General features: G+C 37.2%; 1 protein-coding gene across 2 annotated transcripts in view; it reads left to right on the forward strand.

Annotated features, from left to right (window-relative positions):
- atad2b (ATPase family AAA domain containing 2B) overlaps positions 1-20,868 on the forward strand; it is a 112,473-nt gene that overhangs the window by 51,612 nt on the left and 39,993 nt on the right. For both annotated transcript variants that reach the window (XM_067984317.1, XM_067984316.1), the window contains exons 12-20: positions 2,613-2,787; positions 2,894-2,982; positions 4,691-4,850; positions 7,086-7,176; positions 9,532-9,843; positions 12,176-12,317; positions 16,250-16,436; positions 17,048-17,233; positions 19,938-20,073. In XM_067984317.1, coding sequence (XP_067840418.1) covers positions 2,613-2,787; positions 2,894-2,982; positions 4,691-4,850; positions 7,086-7,176; positions 9,532-9,843; positions 12,176-12,317; positions 16,250-16,436; positions 17,048-17,233; positions 19,938-20,073 — 1,478 coding nt within the window. The remainder of the gene's footprint in view (positions 1-2,612; positions 2,788-2,893; positions 2,983-4,690; positions 4,851-7,085; positions 7,177-9,531; positions 9,844-12,175; positions 12,318-16,249; positions 16,437-17,047; positions 17,234-19,937; positions 20,074-20,868) is intronic.

A 20,868-nucleotide genomic window follows, 5' to 3' on the forward strand; every position in this document is an offset into this window, starting at 1 on the left:
TTCAGCAGAAAGATCTCTGGCACGTGTTTACGTGCCTACTCTGCTCCCAACTGTTCAATTTTAATGCATTGACAGGTTGGAGTTTCCACACACAATACATTTAAATAAGCTTCGGGGAAGAACGTCTCAAATGTCCAGGAGGCCCAACGGGTACTTTGAGCATTTCATAAGTTTCTCACAGTATCAAATCAAAGTGCTATGAGACTGAGGCCTCCAGGGATAATCACTGCTCCACCAGAGTTTAGTTGGGATCAAAGTCTGAAGTTACACTTCAATTTTTGTGTTGCTGCAAAGTGGAAATTGCTGCACAGCAATGCTAAAATTGTAGTGTAAGTGAACCCTACAACTTTTCACATTTCGTGTGTGATTTAATTGGAGACAATAGTGGTGGGGGCGGGGGGGGGGGGGAGAAGATTAAAAGTGTAGTTTACGAAGATGGTTTTAGTTTTTTGACCTAATAACTATGGGGAAGGTAGTATACCATATAACAGGAAGTGAGTTTCACCCTTAGTATGTGGCTGTAAACTGAATTCTTGCTAGATACTGAGAATCCTTGTTAATAAAAGGAGTTGCTTTTTTGCCCTTTCAGCTTTTCATTTTAATTTTGAAAATGTAATAAAATGTGAATTGCATTGAAGTTTTTAAAAAAAATAGTTGAACAGAAGAAAGGCATTGATTAATTTTATTTGAAGAATTTTAATTGATATCCATTGAAGAGTATGGAGAATTTTATGTTCAGTGTCTGGAAAAGTATAGACTTGCTTTATGTAAGCTTTTAAATGTATTTTTGGTGGGAAGGGAAGGTCAAATTGATTCTTGCCTAACTCTTCCTGTATCTTGATCTTTGCATGTTTCATATTTCAATTTTTTGTTTGGAAATCTTCAAAACCTTCATTGATGCTTATCTCAGTGGTAGGAGTTCTTTAAATATATCTTCCCTTTCTAATCTATTGATAGATGTTTGTTAATTTAAATATTTAGATTAGAGTTCATTGATTTAGAATTTATCTGAATGATACTAATTACAGTTCAGCTTGTCTCTTCATGGGAATATTTAACATTCAGTTTGTTAAACTTCCAGTTAACTGGAATTCAAAAGCTTAAAATCAAAACATTATGATTCAGACTACACTCTCAATACTATTTACTTGTGCTCACCATAAAAGTTAGCCTCCAAAGGCAAGTCTGTACTTCTGGTGAACTGAAGATTTGTGCAGTGTAAACGAGATAATGTGCTGCAGAGTGCACAATTTATCCATATGCGGCTGGGAAATAATATAGGATGCCACTGCACTCTGCTGATGGCTGACGCACCTGTTTTTCAAGCTAAACTAAAAATTGTTCATTATAAGAAAGAAATTTATACAAAAGAAACAATGCAGTTTCTGTTTAAAATGTTGGTGCCTTGGCCTCACTACATTCATATAAAAATTCTCGTAACTAGACCAGACAAATCCATCACAGCCTTTTGTATTGATGGGCGGTTAGAAGATGTATTGGTGGGATTTGTTTTAATGCCTTCGTATTCAAAAGGATTGTTTTTGGTGTTTTCTGACCTGCATTTGTTTGGATACGACTGACTCAGTTGCCATCTACAGAGAGAGAGTGAGTGAGTTTGGATCCATATTTAACATTTTGTGCTTTTGTTGACCTGTTAAACTGAGGTCTTTTCAGTTGACGATGTACATGCCAGGGCATTAACCATTAAAAGTAGGAGTAATCCGAGTGCTGTTGTCAATATTCCCTTGTTGAGTTCTGTTGACTATCCTGCTTTCCTAGCGCTAGCACAAAGGAGATGTGACTGCTTTTGATGACGGTAACAACAACTTGCATTTATATAATGCCTTTTGATGTAGAAAAAACGGCCCGAAGTGCTTCATAGGCATAATCAAAAAAAAGTAAAGGTTTTGTCAACATTCTCAAACAAAAACAAATTGTGAAATCATTTTGTACCTCTTTTATTACCTAAGCAATACTTTTACATTTACTTGCATATCTGTTCTGTTTTCTCAACAAAAGTGATGTTTTAATCTTATTATAGACTGAGCAAGTGACGAAATTTTAAACAAACAATCATTTATGTTTAAAACTAAACATGATGGCTAATCCTTTTAGAAGGTTAAATTGCTGGAGCCATCATGTCTACCATTTACATTAAACACACTGCCCCATAATACTTATTAGCCTCTCATATGTAGAAAAACTCTGATTTTCAGCATAGTTTAAAGAAATTGTTCCTCTATAACCCATATCTATCTGCCTTGCCAGGTGTCATCCTTGGCTGAGTGGTTGCACTCCCACCTCTGTGTCAGAAGGTCCTGGGTTCAAGACCCACACCCGAGACCTGAACGCATAATCTCGGCCGACATTTCAGTGCAGAGCTGAGGAAGTTCTGCACTGTCGGAGGTGCTGTCTTTCGGATGAAACGTTAAACTGAGGCCCCATCTGATCTTTCAGGTGGATGTAATAGATCCCGTTGAGAGAAGAATGGATAGCCCAGCCCAGAAGTTCTTTAGACTCATGAATTTTAAAGTCAGAAGTAGATAGTCAAAATATATTTAAAATATTGATGTACATTTATAAATACTTTTTTTTTGTGGATGATAATATAGGGGTTGTTTATTCTATGGACCTCCTGGAACAGGCAAAACCTTGGTAGCTAGAGCCCTGGCTAACGAATGCAGTCTAGGAGACAAGAAAGTCTCTTTCTTCATGCGGAAAGGTGCAGATTGTCTAAGCAAATGGGTAGGGGAGTCTGAACGGCAACTTAGGCTCCTGTTTGACCAGGTAAGGAAAACAAATGGCAGCATGTTTCCTGTTGTCTTTGAATGTGCAATTATCATTTTAAAATACTATTTGTAGGCATAATTCACAATATTTGCGCTTTTTGCAGGCTTACTTAATGAGACCCTCCATCATTTTTTTTGATGAAATTGATGGTCTGGCGCCAGTTCGTTCAAGCAGACAAGATCAAATTCATAGGTATGGTTTTATGAATTCTACTGCAACAGTTTGTACCCTAAGAGAGCCATTAACCATTTAGAATTGCATCAAGTTAAAGAAAAACTGCAATTATGGGGGGCAGAGCGGCTCGGCTTGCTATGTGTAAGAACATCTTGAATACTGTTCTTTTTCAATGCACTTACGATGTTGCTATGCACAGAGTCCAGAGCACATCTTCCCCCAGTGTTGATGGAAAGATCAATAGAACTAATTAATTGTTGAGCGTATCTCAGTTTAATTTTTTTCCTGTGGCTGCTATTCAATAATTTTTACAATATATAGTAGAAATGTTTAACTCTGCTTACTACTTGGCCACCATGAGATGACTTCATTTGATTTTTTTAATCTAATAGTGCAGTGCTGACTTAACTTGTACTCAGAGTTGAAATCCCATCTGCACCAGAAAATTGAGAATTCAGATTGGATGTTAAATTTAACATCAGGTTGTTGGGGAATTTCTAGCCAGCTGGTCTGGTGGAGGAAGCATTATCAACTCAGCCAATTGATACCATCAAATATGTTAAATTGACCACAGTGTGCCTAGATTATTCTCAAGTCCATTAAAGCAAAAGATTTTTCGACATTGCTTTAAGAGATTTAGATACTTTATCCACCACTTGTTAGTAATATAACAAAAAAAGAGGAGAATACAATATATAGGGAGTAAATTTGTTTCCAGCATGTTTTCTTCATGAATTATTTAGTATTGTCAGGCTGAGAAACATCTATTTACTCCTCTCTGTTTTCTGACCTTCAGCTGTTCTGTTCATGTAGTCACTGTGCCTTTTATACTATGGACCTCAATCCTTGTAACAAATCTTTTGTGGCACTTTGTCGAACTCTTTTTGAAAGTCCCAACACACCATATTCACTGCATTCTTTTTGTTTATATATTTGATAATTTAACAAATTTGATTAAATTAGTGAAGCATGTACTTCTCTTTACAAATCAATGTTGTCAGTACCAAGTATTTTTATTTGCATTTGGCCGAACCAGTTCTGATGAAAAAATGATGCTACTTCATTAGGAATTTGTTTAACCGATGTTTCCCAAACAAAATACTTGAGTCAGGAGAGGATGTAAAAACATTACAGTCCTTTTCAACTCCTCCCAGATTTCACTTACCATCAGTCTGGGAATGCCAAACTTCAAACTGTTTAACTGTGTTTTTCATCAAGCTTCTGAAGTATGTTCTTCCTGATCAGACATAGAAAATAAATTTAGTTAGAACTTTCATCTTCACAAGAAGAGAATGTTGCCTTAGTAAACTATTTCTATACTTTAATCAGACTTCATTGTTGAGTTTCCTCTTTTGGATTAATTTTGAAAGTTGATGTGTTTGAAACTCTACAATCTCTGTAAATATTTTATTTGAACAGTGTTTTGTTACTAAGAAGGTAACTGGTTATTTTTACACTAAGCTTGATGAGGGACTACTTCTGATCAGGTTGTTTTTCGTATGAGGTAACCTGATCACTGTGTCCTCATGTTTATGGACCCATAATGTTTATTTTAAGATCTGTAGCAGTGGTAGCCAAAATTGTTAAAAAGTTGCAGTTTTAAATTTAACTTTTCTCCCAATATTGTACATATATATTTGATATTAGTGTTAATCATGTGTTCTGGTTATTTATACTTGTAGTATATCAATGAAAAAAAGTTTACTGATATTTCTGTGTTTATCAGCTCTATAGTGTCTACGCTGCTGGCACTGATGGATGGACTGGACAATAGAGGGGAAGTAGTTATAATTGGTGCTACAAATAGACTTGATTCCATTGACCCTGCGCTCAGGAGACCTGGTCGTTTTGACAGGGAATTTCTTTTTAACCTGCCTGATAAGAAGGTATATTGGAAAATTCTTCTGAGTTCATATTTACTTCCTCAAGCTTTATATTAGTAGCTTTCCTGTGGCTCATGGGTAATCTCAGAGCTAGATTGTAGGTTCTGATGCTTACTGTGGTCCCTCGGCAGTTTCAGTAAAACAGTGGCTTGGTCATTGCTGTAATACAGCAAATTTACTGAAGCAATATCACGTGATTGGCATAAGGTAGAAATGTTAATGGACGTTACTGATACCGAAATACAGATGTTTCATTTGTAATACTACTTGATTTCCTTTGTTGGTCCAGCACCTCCACAGGAATTTATATTAATATTACTTACAACTTTACAAAACTTTAAGATGCAAAATAACTTTGTTTCTGCTCCTCCAAATCCATCTCTCAGTAAATTATTTAGTATATTTTTTTTGCCCTGTCGTCACAATGATTCACACTATTTTTACAAAGAATTACAACACAGAAACAGGCTGTTCGGCCCAACAGGTGTATGCTGGTGTTTACACTCCACATGCGCCTCCTCCCACTCTACTTCATCTAACCCTATCAACATATCCTTCTATTCCTTTCTCCTTCACGCACTTATCTAGCTTCCCCTTAAATGCATCTATGATATTCGTCTCAACTACACCATGTGTTAGTAAGTTCCATATTCTAACCCCTCTCTGGATAAAGATGTTTCTTTTGACTTCCTTGTTGGATTTATTAGTGACTATCTTATATTTATCACTCCTAGTTTTTATGACTTCCCCCACATGTGGAAACATCTTCTCTACGTCTACCCTATCAAACCCCTTCATAATCTTAAAGACCTCTATCAGGTCACCCCTTAGCCTTTTCTAGAGAAAAGAGCCCCAGCCTGTTCAGTCTTTCCTAATAGTTATAACCTCTCAGTTCTGGTGTCATTCTTGTAAATCTTTTTTGCACCTTCTCCAGTGCTTCCAAATCCTTTTTGTAACATAACTGTTCTCCAAGTATGGTGTAACCAAGGTTCTATACAAGTCTTTACATAACCTCTCTGCTTTTTAATTTGTCTTTCAAAAGAAAGACTTGCATTTATATAGCACCTTTCACAACCTCAGGACGTCCCAAAGTGCTTTACAACCAATGAAATACTTTTAGAAGTGTAGTCACTGTTGTAATGTAGGAAATTATATCCCTCTAGAAATGAACTCCAGTGCTTTGTTAGCATTTTTTCTAGCCTTGTTAATCTGCATTGCTACTTTTAATTTGTGTGTCTGTACCCCGAAAGCCGCTCCTCTACCCAATTTAGATTCTTATTTTCCAAGGAGTATGTGGCCTCCTTATTCCTCCTACCAAAATGCACCACTTTAGACTTATTTTCTTAAGATGGAGTTTGTCCACCATCCCTCGACTAACCTTTTCTCTCATTTATTTACCTAATTATAAAACCTTTTTTCTTCCTCTTTCTTTCCACACTAGATTAGCAACTTTTGTTGAAGCTATTTCTGATGTAGCCTACACTGTCAGTTCTCCAGTGACAATGACCTTGAACAGCTGGTCATCCATCTTTGTCCAGACCTGGCTGGACAGCAACAATATCTGAGCTCAGTATCTAAGTACCTCACAAACATCCCTTTCTATCACAGTGCAAAATCCTCCTCTCCCTTCACCCACTAAAAAGAAAACCCCAAGCAACACTGATTGGCTCTGACTTTTTAAATTTCTTTTCTTTACATTGTATAAAATGCAAAAAAAAAAAAATTTTTTTGTTTAATTCCCCCTGCTTCATTATTGCTGTTTCTAAATTTTGTCTGGTTATCATGTGACTGAGATTGTAATGGTGCACCCTTAGTAGTTTCACTAAGGAGAAGGGTGAAAAATACAGCTCCCATGATGTATTTCTTACAGTTAATTGCCAGCACCTAAAGTTCAGGTCAAATTTCCAACACTCGCACTAAGGCAGAACTGAGTATGGGTCTGGAGAGAGGGGTAGTTCTCTTTGGGGGAAGTCCTTACAGGGATTTCTAATGTTAAATGATTAATTGTGTGCATATAAGTTGTAAATTATTGAAGATATGTTTTTGTTAGAAACTTTGTCATCATCAAGTTACTGAAAAAGCAAGATGATGGCTGGAATCATTTTTAAGCATTTTTAACTTATTGATTCTTGGAAAATGAATACTGTTTTAAACAGTGCACTTCTGAATTCTATTTTGCAGTGTCGTGGGGAGCAAAAATACTAAGGCTACATCTGTTTATTTTTGTTAACCATTTAGGCACGAAAGCACATATTTCAGATACATACCAGAGACTGGAATCCAAAACTGTTGCAGAGTTTCCTTGAAGAATTAGCTGAAAAATGTGTAGGTGAGTATTGACCTTAAAATCATATCAAATTTATTTTCATTACTAAATATTGTATATTGAATGTTATGATTACATTAGGTAATATTTGCTTGAGCAACTACATTGCAGTGTAGTGAAGGTAGATGGGTGGAAGAATGGTTGATTCTGGTTCAATGGGAGGGTGTTTAGCTTATACTGAACATGTAAGTGCCTGCTCTTTAGCTACGTTAGCTTCAACCAAATTTTGTGAGCCCTTTTACATGTCAGTAAGTGTGTTACTATGTATTTGGTATTTTGTTCATTATACCTTTTTTAATTGTGTTGTGTGCATCTGAGGGTGTCTAACTTCTAGTTCAGCATTTTCAACTCAGTCTGAAGTTAAAATTGTGCTGACAGTGCCTTTTAATGGAAATTTTAGAAATGAGCTTTTTGTTTGCTCAGCATTTGTGACAGCAAGGCTGGCATTTACTGCCCATCCTTAATTGCCCTGAGAAGGTGGTGGTGAGCTGCTTTCTTGAACCGCCGCAGTCTATGTGGTGAAGGCCCTGTTAGTTAGGGAGTTTCAGGATTTTGACTCAGTGACAATGAAGGAATGGCGATTTACTGACATCAAAGGCCCATTTAGGTCTTGGGATAGCAGTCTAAGAGCATCACACTCCTAAATTTACACTTACTTGCTTTGCAGGTCTCCCGCTCGACCTGCGGCTGTGAATTGCACATGTATAATGGTTATGACAAATGACTTACTGCAGATGTGCAGCATAAGTGCATTGTCTGTTGATGATGTCATGGCACACCAGATGTCTGATTCAAAGAATTATCATGATCGCATCAATGATGTCATGCTGCAATATGATGATATCAACAGCAGGCTTTATGAAATCATATAGCTGCTAAAGCTCTTTGTGCTGACAGTGCCTTTTAATGGAAATTTTAGAAATGAGCTTTTTGTTTGCTCAGCATTTGTGACAGCAAGGCTGGCATTTACTGCCCATCCTTAATTGCCAGAGTTAGACTTGCGGCAGGTGCTAAGACCCAGTGGCAAAACAAGACATCCTGGTCACTGGCCTCCCTCAGTCTGGCTGGCTGCAGGCGACCCAGGCTATGGGAGCCTGCAGCCGAAGATCAATATTAAAGCAGCTCAAATGGCCTTCAAGGCATACATTTTGACAAGTGGCTCTGTATCGAGAACCGCACAATGGAAGCATTACAAAATGAGTAGCTGTTATCTGTCATGTTGGTATGACCACAGATTCATCCATAGTATAACACATCCTTCAAAGCTTCACTTCAGTTCTGGTATAATGCATTTAGTGCTGCAGCTGAATCCCATACATATCTGTGGTGCTGCTCAGTGTACTTATCCACACAATCTGTCTGCATTCAGATATAGGCTTATAAAGTACAAGTTTCTTTCTTCAGTTTATGAATTAAGTGCATGCTATTTTTAGATTTTAGCAGCAAGTTGCTGCCATTTAGGTGTGAATAATCTTGAGACAAATAAGACAGATAACATCATAGTATTCTCTTTAATAGTGAGGTGAGTTGAGAACCCCTAGAGGGTTTTGCTAGAGTAAATAATGTAGCTGTGGTAAATGATTCTACACTGAACGATTGAGTTTGGATTGTAAATTGGAAAACATTTTGAAACGCTGCTGTTTAATCACATCGACCACTCAACAAACCTTTCCAAATCTTAGATTAATTAAAGGAACTTTACCACAAGGTAAAACAAAAACAATAAATGCGGGAAATGCATAGCGGGACCATGAACATCTAAATAGGGAACAGCTATGTTAGTAGTTTGGGTGGAGATACTTCAGAACTTAAAACCAGATAATCAGTCTGTGCAAAAAATTAACCGATCAGTTTTCTTTTTAGATGTGTACAGACCAACTGTCTATTTCCAGTTTTATTGGATTTATGGCATTGCATTTTTTCTTTTTTTTTTACTTTAAGGTAGCAGTTCTTCCTGCCCTATACCGTGCCCTGTTTCTTTGCTTGAAGGTTGTGCATGAGATTACCTGCAAATTTCTGCAGGTGTTGCCTTTGTGTTGACTGCTGAGAGCTATGTAAAAGAGACATGATTTATGAGACCAGGAGGTCTTTTTGAAATGCTGAAGTTACTCTGAAACCCTCTTTTTTTTTTCTCCCTGACCTAATTTGTCTTAAAGTTGAAGTATTTTTGTACAAAGGCTGCACTAGGTTCATGCTGTAAAATATTTAGAAACACGACTTTGAGTAATAACACTAAAGATTTAATTCACATTCTCTGAATAAAATAATTGTTTTGCATTTTAGTGCAGATACTACTGTAATCTTGTTGTCAAATAGATGAATTGCTTTGATTTTTAAAAATATTTTTAATTTTTTAAGGATACTGTGGGGCTGATATTAAAGCACTTTGCACTGAAGCAGCCTTGTTTGCCCTTCGCCGACGCTATCCTCAGATTTATGCAACTAGTCAGAAGCTGCAGCTGGATGTCTCGTCTATTGTTATAAGTGCACAGGACTTCTATCTTGCCATGCAGAACATTGTGCCTGCTTCACAACGAGCTGTGACCTCTCCAGGAGAAGCACTATCGCACATCATTAGACCTCTGCTGGAAAATGTCTTTACTGGAATTCTAATTGCTTTGTACAAGGTTTTTCCCCATGCCGAGCAGACACAGAATGACAACAAAGATGGTCTGTATTTAAATTGTATACTTTATAACTGCTGTTTTATAACTGCTGTATTAATAGTATAACTAGTATACTGTTTTGTGAAGAGGGACCATCATGATGTTCCATAAAATGACAGTACAAAGTAATTACATTATTACTTTAACTGCACACTACTGTATGAAATATTAATGATTTGGAGTACTGGAGAAAATGGTGAAGATTCCTTTTTTTGGTGGAAAAATATGCCAGTAATACTACATGAGCAGTCGTGTGGTCCAATATGCTTCCAAATATACCTCCCATATCATACCTCCAGGCATAATTCCTGCATCATAAAATTAATTATACAATTAATTTAACAGAATCTACCTGACAAGGGCTTGAGTATTTTCATTTTCAAATATTCTGAGGTGGTTATGTGAACTCTTAATTGTGCTACTTTCATCTTCAAATGGTATTAGAATACCTCAGCATCAGTGAAGCAGGCTGCGATGCTATGCCACTATGCTGCAAAAAAGACGTTAGAGTTAAAGAGAACTCACCGTCGTGTTTAGATTGTGAGCTATAACCAATACTTCTCGGGAAATTCAAGTCACTAACCCAACCTTGGGATTCAGATGACATTTTTAAACTGCTTAAACTTTACTCTTGCCATCTGAACCCTTTTGATTGGATTATTTTGTAATTCACTTAAAAATCAGTTACCTTTTACATACTATATAGTGTTTTCTAATATTTGTATTTTCCATTTGTGGTCTAGTTATTTTAATGGTTGTGTTTTTGTGTGGATATATTTTGTTTTTTTTTCCAAAGTGGAAATAATATATTCCAGTTTGGTGTACTGCACTGGGGCTGGGCTCTGCAAAAGTTTACAATTTCTTAGGCATTGCTTGTGCAGGTGTTGATTGTAAACCAAAATAATTTGGGAGTCTTGATCTGTTCATATATCTGATCAGAATAAATATATTTTCTATACATACATTCTTATGAATAAAGTGCTGTAGAATATTTCAGTCAGGGCCTAGTTTATTTCCAATGACAGCCAATTCTGTCTCAATGACCATAGAACTGAAAGGAGTGTTAAAATTATATGCTCTATAATTTTAATATAACAGTTGGTACTGTTGTTTCTCCCCCCATCTCTTTCTGTGGAGAATATCTGGGCTCCACTTGACAACTGCCCACAATGGCACATTTGAAATCGGGAGTTCGTTGTACATAGAATCACAGTGTAGACATGTATGGTAAAGAGCATTGGGATTTCATAAGAGTGACCTTCAAGGAAGGGACTACTTGAGATTATAGCCCTGAACAAATGTTAGTAACATTGCAATAAATGCCTCAGCAGAAATACTACAAATGACTAGGAAAAATTTTCTCTAAATGTAAGTTTTTACTTTATTATTTAAAATTTGCAACTTAAGCATTTTTTTTTACATAAGCCATTTTGTGAGTTAAAGCTTGTATAGTATTAAAATGTTAGCATGTTTCCAGTAGTTCACTAATAAGTGACAGCTGTATTATTTTGCAAAGTGAATATACAGGGAGCACATCATTAAAGTCTCCAAATAGTATATTTTTAAATTTGCTTCCAGAACAGCTGCATGTCAGGTGGTGAACAGGCATGGAAAAGCTGCTTTAAAAGTTTGTCTTGTTGCTTTAGTTTTAAAAAAATAAAGCAAAAATAAAAGTACCAACCTTAAAGTAAAATGTTTTGAACTTCTAAGCAATTATTATTGTGTTATATTATTTCTATTTGTGGGACATTTTAACATTTGTTCTTTGTTCCAAAACTTGATTAACATATTCATTATTTAAAATATTTTTCAAATGTTTATTTTAGGACTTTGCTTAAAGTACACCATTTGCCCAACCTGTATTTAACTTGCATAATAATTCAACTAATTTAAGCTAATACATTTAGGTTACTAGTCAAAATTGAAAAATCTGTAATTGTTAATGCATAGATTTTGCTAACAATACAGAGAAACTTGCCTAAGACAATGATTGAGACCTGAAGTTAACTCAGTGCTTGTGCTTTTTGGGTGGTGAAGAATTTGTAAGTCCAGTAGTTGACAGTACCTGGTAGTTGAGTCTAGAAATAATAACACCTTGTTTAGTCTAACTATTAGTACAAAGGAGGTTTACAAAGTTTGAATTCCTTCTTGACATGATCATGGTGTTAGGTTTCTCCATTGAGTAAACACCAACGTTTTGAAAACTTGCGTAGAAGGCTAAAAGTTTATTGAAGAGTAAATATTTGAGACTACAATTTTTATCTGTATCGTGCTTTATTAAGTAGTCTTAAAATAGAGTTCATGCTCCATTACATTATGCTTGATTGCTTTGTCAGATGCTATGAACCACATTCTGGAAGATTACATCCACAGTGATGATGAGGTTGAACCAGCAATTTATGACAGTAATTCTTCATTGGGATCACCAAAGAAACAGCCACCAGCTACTAAACATAAGCCCTTTATGCACTTCTCCACGTGAGTAACTGCATAGTGTACTGACATTAGTGTAATATACTGAAAGTCATTGCTTCAGATGGATATTTATTACATTTAAAAGCAAATCAATAGTAATTAAAAATTCTCCTGTGTAAAAAGCTTGTTTGATTTCTGCTTCGTTTTTGGTACAGTAGTAAAATAGATAAAAATCCTATGGCGTTGAAGGGGACAAAAATTGGTAATTATACCATGCTTGTTGATTTTAGCAAGTTTTTTTTTCCCTCCCAAGATATTCTGTGAATTGCTTGCTAATTTGCCAAAAGACATTTTACCTTATTAGAGTGCAGTTGAGTGCAGAAACGCATGTCTTGAACAGTCAACGGCATTCCCAAGTGTAAACAAACCAACCTCCATGTAATCGATGGCAATGGATGCCCACTTCTTTGTCGATCTCCTGATCTGTCATTGGAATAACAACATCTATCTGAGACCTGCTAAATGCATTGAGCTGGTTCATTTGTTCATGGGCTTGCGTCGTGTATTGAGTAATGACTTTGCATTGAGAAAGCATTCCAGCTAATGAAATTTAACTAAGCAACTATTAAATCAACCTAATTTGCAGAGTAAATTGTTTTGAAAATTTCCTAGTTACAAAAAAAATTATTGCAACTATTGTGAAAACATTGCAGCATGAGAATACTCCATAGTGGTAATGGGAAAGATATGGACTGCAATTTAGAAATGTTAATGGATTTTTTAACTTGTTGGAAAATAACTAAGGCTGCTTGTCAACCAAATGCGTTTTCTGTAAGAACTACTTAATGCTCAGTGTTGTTTAGAATAGGGATCTGGTCAGCCAAAGGTTTAATTTTTCACAGCTTCTATTCTGTTTAAGTCAAGGGTATAATAAAAGGGCCTCTTTGTACCTTAAATCTTAAATATGCCACAATTAAATGCATTTCGACAAATTAAATTTCAAAACTTAATGTATAAAGTAAAAACAGGTATGTACTCCTTTTATGAAGGATCTTTATTGCTTCTTTCTTGATCTTTTTCCCTCTCTTTGAATTTTTCACCTTTTCATCCTCTACTACTTGCACTTTCCCCCTTTGTTTGCCCCACCATTGACGGCTGTGCCTTCAATCTGGAATTCCCTGCCTAAGCTGCTCACTTCTTTACCTCCTTCTTTAAGACCATCTTAAAACCCACCTCTTTGACCAAGCTTTTAGCCACCGCTCCTAATATCTACTTCTTTGGCTCAGCATCCATTTATTTCTGATTTCGCCTCTGTGCAGCGCCTTGGTGTGTTTTTCTACGTTAAAGGTGCAACATAAATATGAGTAGTTGTTGTATTGGAGTGCACCACATAAGTTTATATGTATTTCTGCAATATAGATATTAAGGCTGTATTTGAAAACGATTGCAGTAATGACTGGATTATATTTGAAAGCCTTTCCCTGCAACAAAGGTACCAGTCAATAATACATTTCATGACTCTCTATTAAATAATAGTGTTCCAATTTGCAGAAATATCTTCCAAATTTCTCAACTGAACAAAAGTGCCAGTTGAAACTTCACTAATTTCACTCCCCATTTACTATGAGACTTGTGCAAACTGAACCAGGTAGTTTGTTTGTTTTAATAGTAGCTAACGTAAAGCATAAACCACAACTACACGAGAAGGGAACATAGGCATAAATGGATGAAAGGTAAGTTCAGGACAGATGTCAGGAAGCAATATCTGAAATGGTCTTCTGGCTAGAGATATATAAGCAAAACTAGAAATATTGAAGAAGTGGTTAGATGCTGTGATGGGATACCATAGTTTTCCATGGAAGGATGAGGTAGATGGGTTGAATGGCTTCCCTCATCTCTGCTGATCTCTGCTTATCCTTGTGAACCTTTTTATCACCTTGTCCGTTGTTATTTGCAAACACCTTTGTCTCTTCCTTTTTCGGATGAGATGTTAAACTGAGGTCCCACCTATTCCCTCAAATGAACATAAAAGATCCCATAGCACCATTCAAAAGACAAGTGGCGTTCTTCTGATGTCCTGGCCAACATTTAACCCACAAACAACTTCATTTTAAAAAGAAACATTATCTGATCATTTATCTAATTGATGTTTGTGGGATCTTCTGGTGTTTCCCTACATTACAACGGTGACTACATTTCAAAAGTACTTCATTGGCTGTGAAGCGCTTTAGGATGTCCTGAGGTTGTTAAAGGTGCTATATAAATGCAAGTTTGTTCTTCAATATATTGCTTTGTAATTCAAAAGCTTACTTTGATTTTCAACATCTTGGTTCCTTTCCAAAACAAGAATGCTGGGAACATGTGACATTAGAACAGCAATGTCTCATCTCAACAATTCAAAAATTGCAAGATTAATCTTAATAAAGTACTTTGTTACCAGACTCTGGGTTCTTTTTGTTATTGGGTGACTTGGAAACTACCAGAATGTATTTAATGTGGTTAAAACAAATGCGTGACTTCAAAATAAAGAGTTATGAATTTGTGTATGAACTTACAATTGACATTACCAGACTACTTTTTAAGTATGAACGGTAGTAACTTTGCTTTCCCTGACACAATCATTATAAATGTGTAGATAGTTTGTGTGTAAACAAAAACCCAGAAGTTTGTTACAACAAAATGGAATACATTGGGACAAAAGTGAAAACATTGTACTGGATTCCAAATTGATGCACTTACTCTGTACTCAAAACTTTTTGGCAACCCTGAACTTCATTCTGTTGGTTTCATCACAGCAGATTAGGTAGTGAATATTCCAAAATCTATATTGTTATTGTCTGTATTTAGTACAGCAGTTTTGCAGTGACTCAAAAATGATACTTGGAGCTAATCAAAACTTGTACCTGTTGGAATGTTCATCTAACCTAACCGGATGTGTACTGCTTTTAAAGGTTTATTTAACTGTTCAGAACAACTACATATCTAATCATCTATGAATTACTGGAGTATGTTAACTGATTTTCCTAAAAAAAAATCACTGTTGTATGTTGCCATCCTCTGGAAGGTTTCAGCTTTTCAAACTATATATTCACTGTTGAAAGTAAAATTTAGCGTTTAGTAATGCTAGTTCTTCAGATTTTTAAAGTTTGTTTTAAGATTGCTGTGAAGTTTCTGTTCTATCTTAACAATCAGTTCTAGAGGTGCCGCTAAAAAGCTGAAAACTGAGGAAAAATTGTTAAAGCAGCCACAGAAGACTTTTGAATGAGTTTTTTAAAAATGCATCCTTCAGTATTATACTTTTGACTGGAATTTTTGTTGCATGGAGCTTTCCTCAGATTTTTTTTCTTGTTGCCTCTAAGGACCTTGCTTCAATATAGCCTCTATAATTGAATCAGATAGACTCTTAACTGCTATACTACATTGTTGGGTAACAATAATTTAACAAAGAAAAGTACCAGCATACCACTGTTGTAAACTATTATTGGAATATTTTAGTTTTGTTTTAAGAGTATGATGGCCTGTTACTAATTTTTTTTTCACTTAGCATTTTTATTAAACAATTTGGTACATGCACCCAGTGATGTGGCGGACATCACAAATTTGCTGTGTGGGAGATTGTAGGAGCAAAGTGTATTTGAGCACAAAGATAATTAATATTCTACTCCCACCAAAGAAAATTAACATTCTAAGTTAGTATGCTAAAGGCCCTATATCTTGGTTATGGTCCCAAGCACTGTTGTAAGGAAATGCATCCTCGTTACTGAAAGGTTTAAATATTTAGCTTTTTTTTTGATAGCCTAAAAATGTGGAGTTATTCCATCTTCATTCATCTGAAAAGTTAGAGTTGCTGTTGTGAATAATGTGGAGTTCTGAAGATGTGGGGAATTTTATAGCACTGTTAGAGTGTTTAAATGGTCTACAGGCTATAAATTTAAATACGATAACAAACCCAGGTTTGAATTGGTAAATACTCAGTCTAAGATTTCTTTTTGCAGGTCTGCACATCACCAGCCAACATCCCATCGTCCTCGGTTACTTCTTTGTGGAAACAAAGGATCTGGTCAAAGTTCACATCTTGCCCCTGCTTTGCTGCATTCACTTGAGAAATTCTCTGTGCATCGGTTAGATCTGCCAGCATTGTACTCTGTTAGTGCCAAAACGCCGGAGGAGTCGTGTGCGCAGGTGAGGATGAAGGAAGTGAGAAAATCTATGAATCCATGTGATTCATTTGGATAGCTTTTTAGTTGTCTTTTTAAACTAAGTGTTGAAAATTCTAAACCACTTTTTCCCCCTTTCCCTGTCTATGACACCCCTCCCCCCTTTCCCTGTCTATGACACCCCTCCCCCCTTTCCCTGTCTATGACACCCCTCCCCCCTTTCCCTGTCTGACACCCCTCCCCCCTTTCCCTGTCTGACACCCCTCCCCCCTTTCCCTGTCTATGACACCCCTCCCCCCTTTCCCTGTCTGACACCCCTCCCCCCTTTCCCTGTCTGACACCCCTCCCCCCTTTCCCTGTCTGACACCCCTCCCCCCTTTCCCTGTCTATGACACCCCTCCCCCCTTTCCCTGTCTGACACCCCTCCCCCCTTTCCCTGTCTATGACACCCCTCCCCCCTTTCCCTGTCTATGACACCCCTCCCCCCCTTTCCCTGTCTATGACACCCCTCCCCCCCTTTCCCTGTCTATGTCCCATTATTCCCCCTTCCCTGTCCCGTCTCTCTTCCCCCTCCCCCCACCCCTTTCCCTGTCTCTTCGCACCCCCCTCATTTTCTTTCCCTCCCTCTTTCTCTAGGTTTTCCGTGAGGCACGTCGGACAGTACCAAGTGTAGTTTATATGCCTCACGTTAGAGAGTGGTGGGATGCAGTCAGTGATACAGTGAGAGCTACATTCCTGACTCTACTTCAGGACATACCATCCTTTTCCCCTATTTTAATATTGGCTACCTCTGAAACAACATACGTTGAGCTGCCAGATGAGGTAGGTTATGAACTTCACTAAATTACATATTTGTATAAACAGTGTTGTATGATAAATCTGCACATCTAACATCTGTAAATGTTTATATTAAATATTGTAAAGTAAAATCAAGATATACAGAGCTGGGGATTTTCTTTGAGTGAATTGCTCAATTCTTATAGAGAAGGGTGGATGAGAGTACAAGCAATAAGGACATCAAGAATATTTCTGTTCAGGAAAGTACCAGCCGCTATGTAGTCCCTTAGTGCCTGAGTTTATTTCATGTACTGCTACCCAACTACACATCTTCAAGATGGGATGGGATGCTGTAGTTCACATATGCGCGCTCAGTGATAATTTTCATGGTTTCACAATGAAACAAGCCATCAGTATTTGGGTGTCCTGTATAACAATACCAGTTTGAAGCCAGTTTGTTTATATTGTGATGCAATCTGAAAGTAATGGCAGTGCTTTCATACAAATATAGCTTCAAATATAAGCACAGTATTAAGAGAACCATTTAAAAAAAATCCTCATATCTGAGATTCTGGTACGTGACTGAGCGTTAAAAAAGGAGCAATGCACACTTATTTTTAAAATTTTGTGAAGCTAAATTATTTACAATTGATATCGTCAGTTCAAAGTACTCAGCCCACAAGAATATAAGTTGCTCTTTATGCCAGTACTATTGATTATTGTCACTTATTCACACCTAATTTCCATGGTTACTATTAAGCCTAATGTTTCAAAATATGCACATTTATTATGAATTCAGCTATTCAGCAGCAGTTCTGAATGTCAAAACAAATATGTGCAATACCATGATGTATGCACATATTAAAGGTGATGTACAACAAATGTGCATGAATTTGAAACTTGAATTTCATTTTGCTAGGTTTGCTCTATTAACCTGCCTATTCTTTTGTAATGACACATCTTATACTGGGATGAGTACTAAATGAATACTTTGCATCCGTCCTCACTAGAGAAGAGGATGCTGCCATTGTAGCAGTAAAGGAGAAGGTAGTAGCGATATTGGATAGGATAAAAATAGATTAAGAGGAGGTACGTAAAAAGATTGGCAATACTCAAAGTAGAAAAGTCACCCGGTCCAGATGGGAAGTAAGGGTAGAAATTGCAGAGACTCTGGACACAATCTTCCAACCCTCCTTAGATATGGGGACGGTGCCGGAGGACTGGAGGATTGCAAATGTTACACCCCTGTTCAAAAAAGGAGAGAGAGATAAACCCAGCAATTACAGGCCAGTCAGCCTAACTTCAGTGGTGGGGAAACTTTGAGACAATAATCCAGGACAAAATTAATTGGCACTTGGATAAGTATGGGCTAATAAATGAAAGTCAGCATGGATTTGTTAAAGGAAAATCGTGTTCGACTAACTTGATTGAGTTCTCTGATGAAGTAATGGGGAGGGTTGATGAGGGTCGTGCAGTTGAAATTGTGTATAGGGACTTTCAAAAGGCATTTGATAAAGTACTACATAATAGACTTGTTAGCAAAATTAAAGCCTGTGGGATTAAAGGGACAGTGGCAGTGTGGATACAAAATTGGCTAAGACAGAAAGCAGAGAGTAGTGGTGAACAGTTGTTTTTCAGACTGGAGGGAAGTATACAGTGGTCTTCCCCAGCGGTCAGTATTAGGACCACTGCTCTTTTTGATATATATTAATGACCTGGACTTGGGTATAGAGGGTATAATTTCAAAGTTTGCAGATGACACGAAACTCAAATGTAGTAACCAATGTGGAGGATAGTAACAGTCTTCAGGAAGACATGGACAGACTGGTGAAATGGGCAGACACATGGCAGATGAAATTTAATGCAGAGAAGTGTGAAGTGATGCATTTTGGTAGAAAGAATGAGGAGAGGCAATATTAACTAAATAGTACAATTTTAAAGAGGGTGCAGGAACAGAGAGACCTGGAGGTGCACATACACATATCTTTGAAGATGGCAGGACAAGTTGAGAAGGCTGTTTTAAAAAAAAAAAATATGGGATCCTGGGCTTTATTAATAGAGTACAAAAGCAAGGAAGTTATGCTAAACCTTTATAAAACACTAGTTAGGCCTCAGCTGGAGTATTGTGTTCAGTTCTAGGCACCTCACTTCAGGAAGGATTTCAAGGCCTCAGGGAGGGCGCAGAAGAGATTTACTAGAATGGTACCAGGGATGAGAGACTTTAGTTATGCGGAGAGACTGGAGAAGCTGGGGTTGTTCTCCTTAGAACATAGAAGATTAAGGGGAGATTTGATAGAGGTGTTCAAAACCATGAACAGTTTTGACAGAGTAAGTAAGGATAAACTGTTTCCGGTGGCAGAAGGGTCGGTAACCAGAGGATACAAATTTAAGGTGATTGACGAAAGAGCCAGAGGCGACATGAGGAAACGTTTTTTTTAGACAGCAAATTGTAATGATCTGGAATACACTGCCTGAAAGGTTGGTGGAGCAGATTCTATTGTAACTTTCAAAAGGGAATTGGATAAATACTTGAAGGGAAAAAAATTACAGGGCTATGGGGAGAGAGCAGGGGAATGGGACTAATTGGATATCTCCTTCAAAGAGCCAGCACAGGCATGATGGGTTGCATGGCTGCCTCCTGTGCTGTACCTACTATGATACTTTATTCGTTGTACTAATAATCTGCTCTGTTTGAACTATAAGGGGGGATATTATTTCTAATGGATTTTCTTTTTTCCTTAATATTAAGGTTAAGTACATTTTTGAAATCAATCATGGGGAAGTTATAGATTTACAGAGACCTGATGAAGATGAAAGAACAAAGTTTTTTGAAGATTTGATATTAAATCAAGCAGCAAAACCTCCACCAAGGAAGAAAAAAGCTGGTAAGAGCTAATGACAGAGAAAAACAAATGATGCGTTTATCAAGGTGCTCAAATTACATTTGATGTAATACCATGACCAAAGTAGAAATGATACAACTAAAGATCAGACTACAGTAGTAGTGTATACTCAATAATGAGTGTATCACCATATAATTATTGCATTCTTCACACATCGCTGGATAGTTGGTAGCAGGCCATTTTTGACGAGGATTTAGATCAACAACAACTTGTATTTATATAGTGCCTTTAACGTAGTAAAACATCCCAAGGCGCTTCACAGGAGTGATTATCAAACAAAATTTGATACCAAGCCACGTAAGGAGATTTTAGGGCAGGTGATCAAAAGCTTGGTCAAAGAGGTAGGTTTTAAGGAATGTCTTAGAGAAGGACAGAGAGGCGGAGAAGCTTAGGGTTGGAATTCCAGAGCTTGGGACCTAGGCAGCTGAAAGCATGGCAGCCAGTGGTGGTGCAATTAAAATCAAGGCTGTCCAAGATGCAATAATTGGAGGAATGCAGAGATCTCTGAGGGTTGGAGGAGGTTACAGAGATGGGGGACTGGGTGTGGCGCGAGGCCATGGAAGGATTTGAAAACAAGGATGAGAATTTTGGAATGGCCTCCCCTTAAGACATTTTATGTTACAACATCCGTGTGACCAACCCCAAAGCTGCATGGTATAAAGCAGCTAATCCCATTGTGAGGCATCAGTTTTTCCTGTATCAACTGGCACCAAGGCACATCAAAAGAAATTCTAAGCTACATGTAACTCCCACCAACATAGCCCTCTTTTCACATTG

This window comes from Heptranchias perlo, chromosome 5, assembly GCF_035084215.1.
Source record: "Heptranchias perlo isolate sHepPer1 chromosome 5, sHepPer1.hap1, whole genome shotgun sequence".
Taxonomy (NCBI): Eukaryota; Metazoa; Chordata; class Chondrichthyes; order Hexanchiformes; family Hexanchidae; genus Heptranchias; species Heptranchias perlo.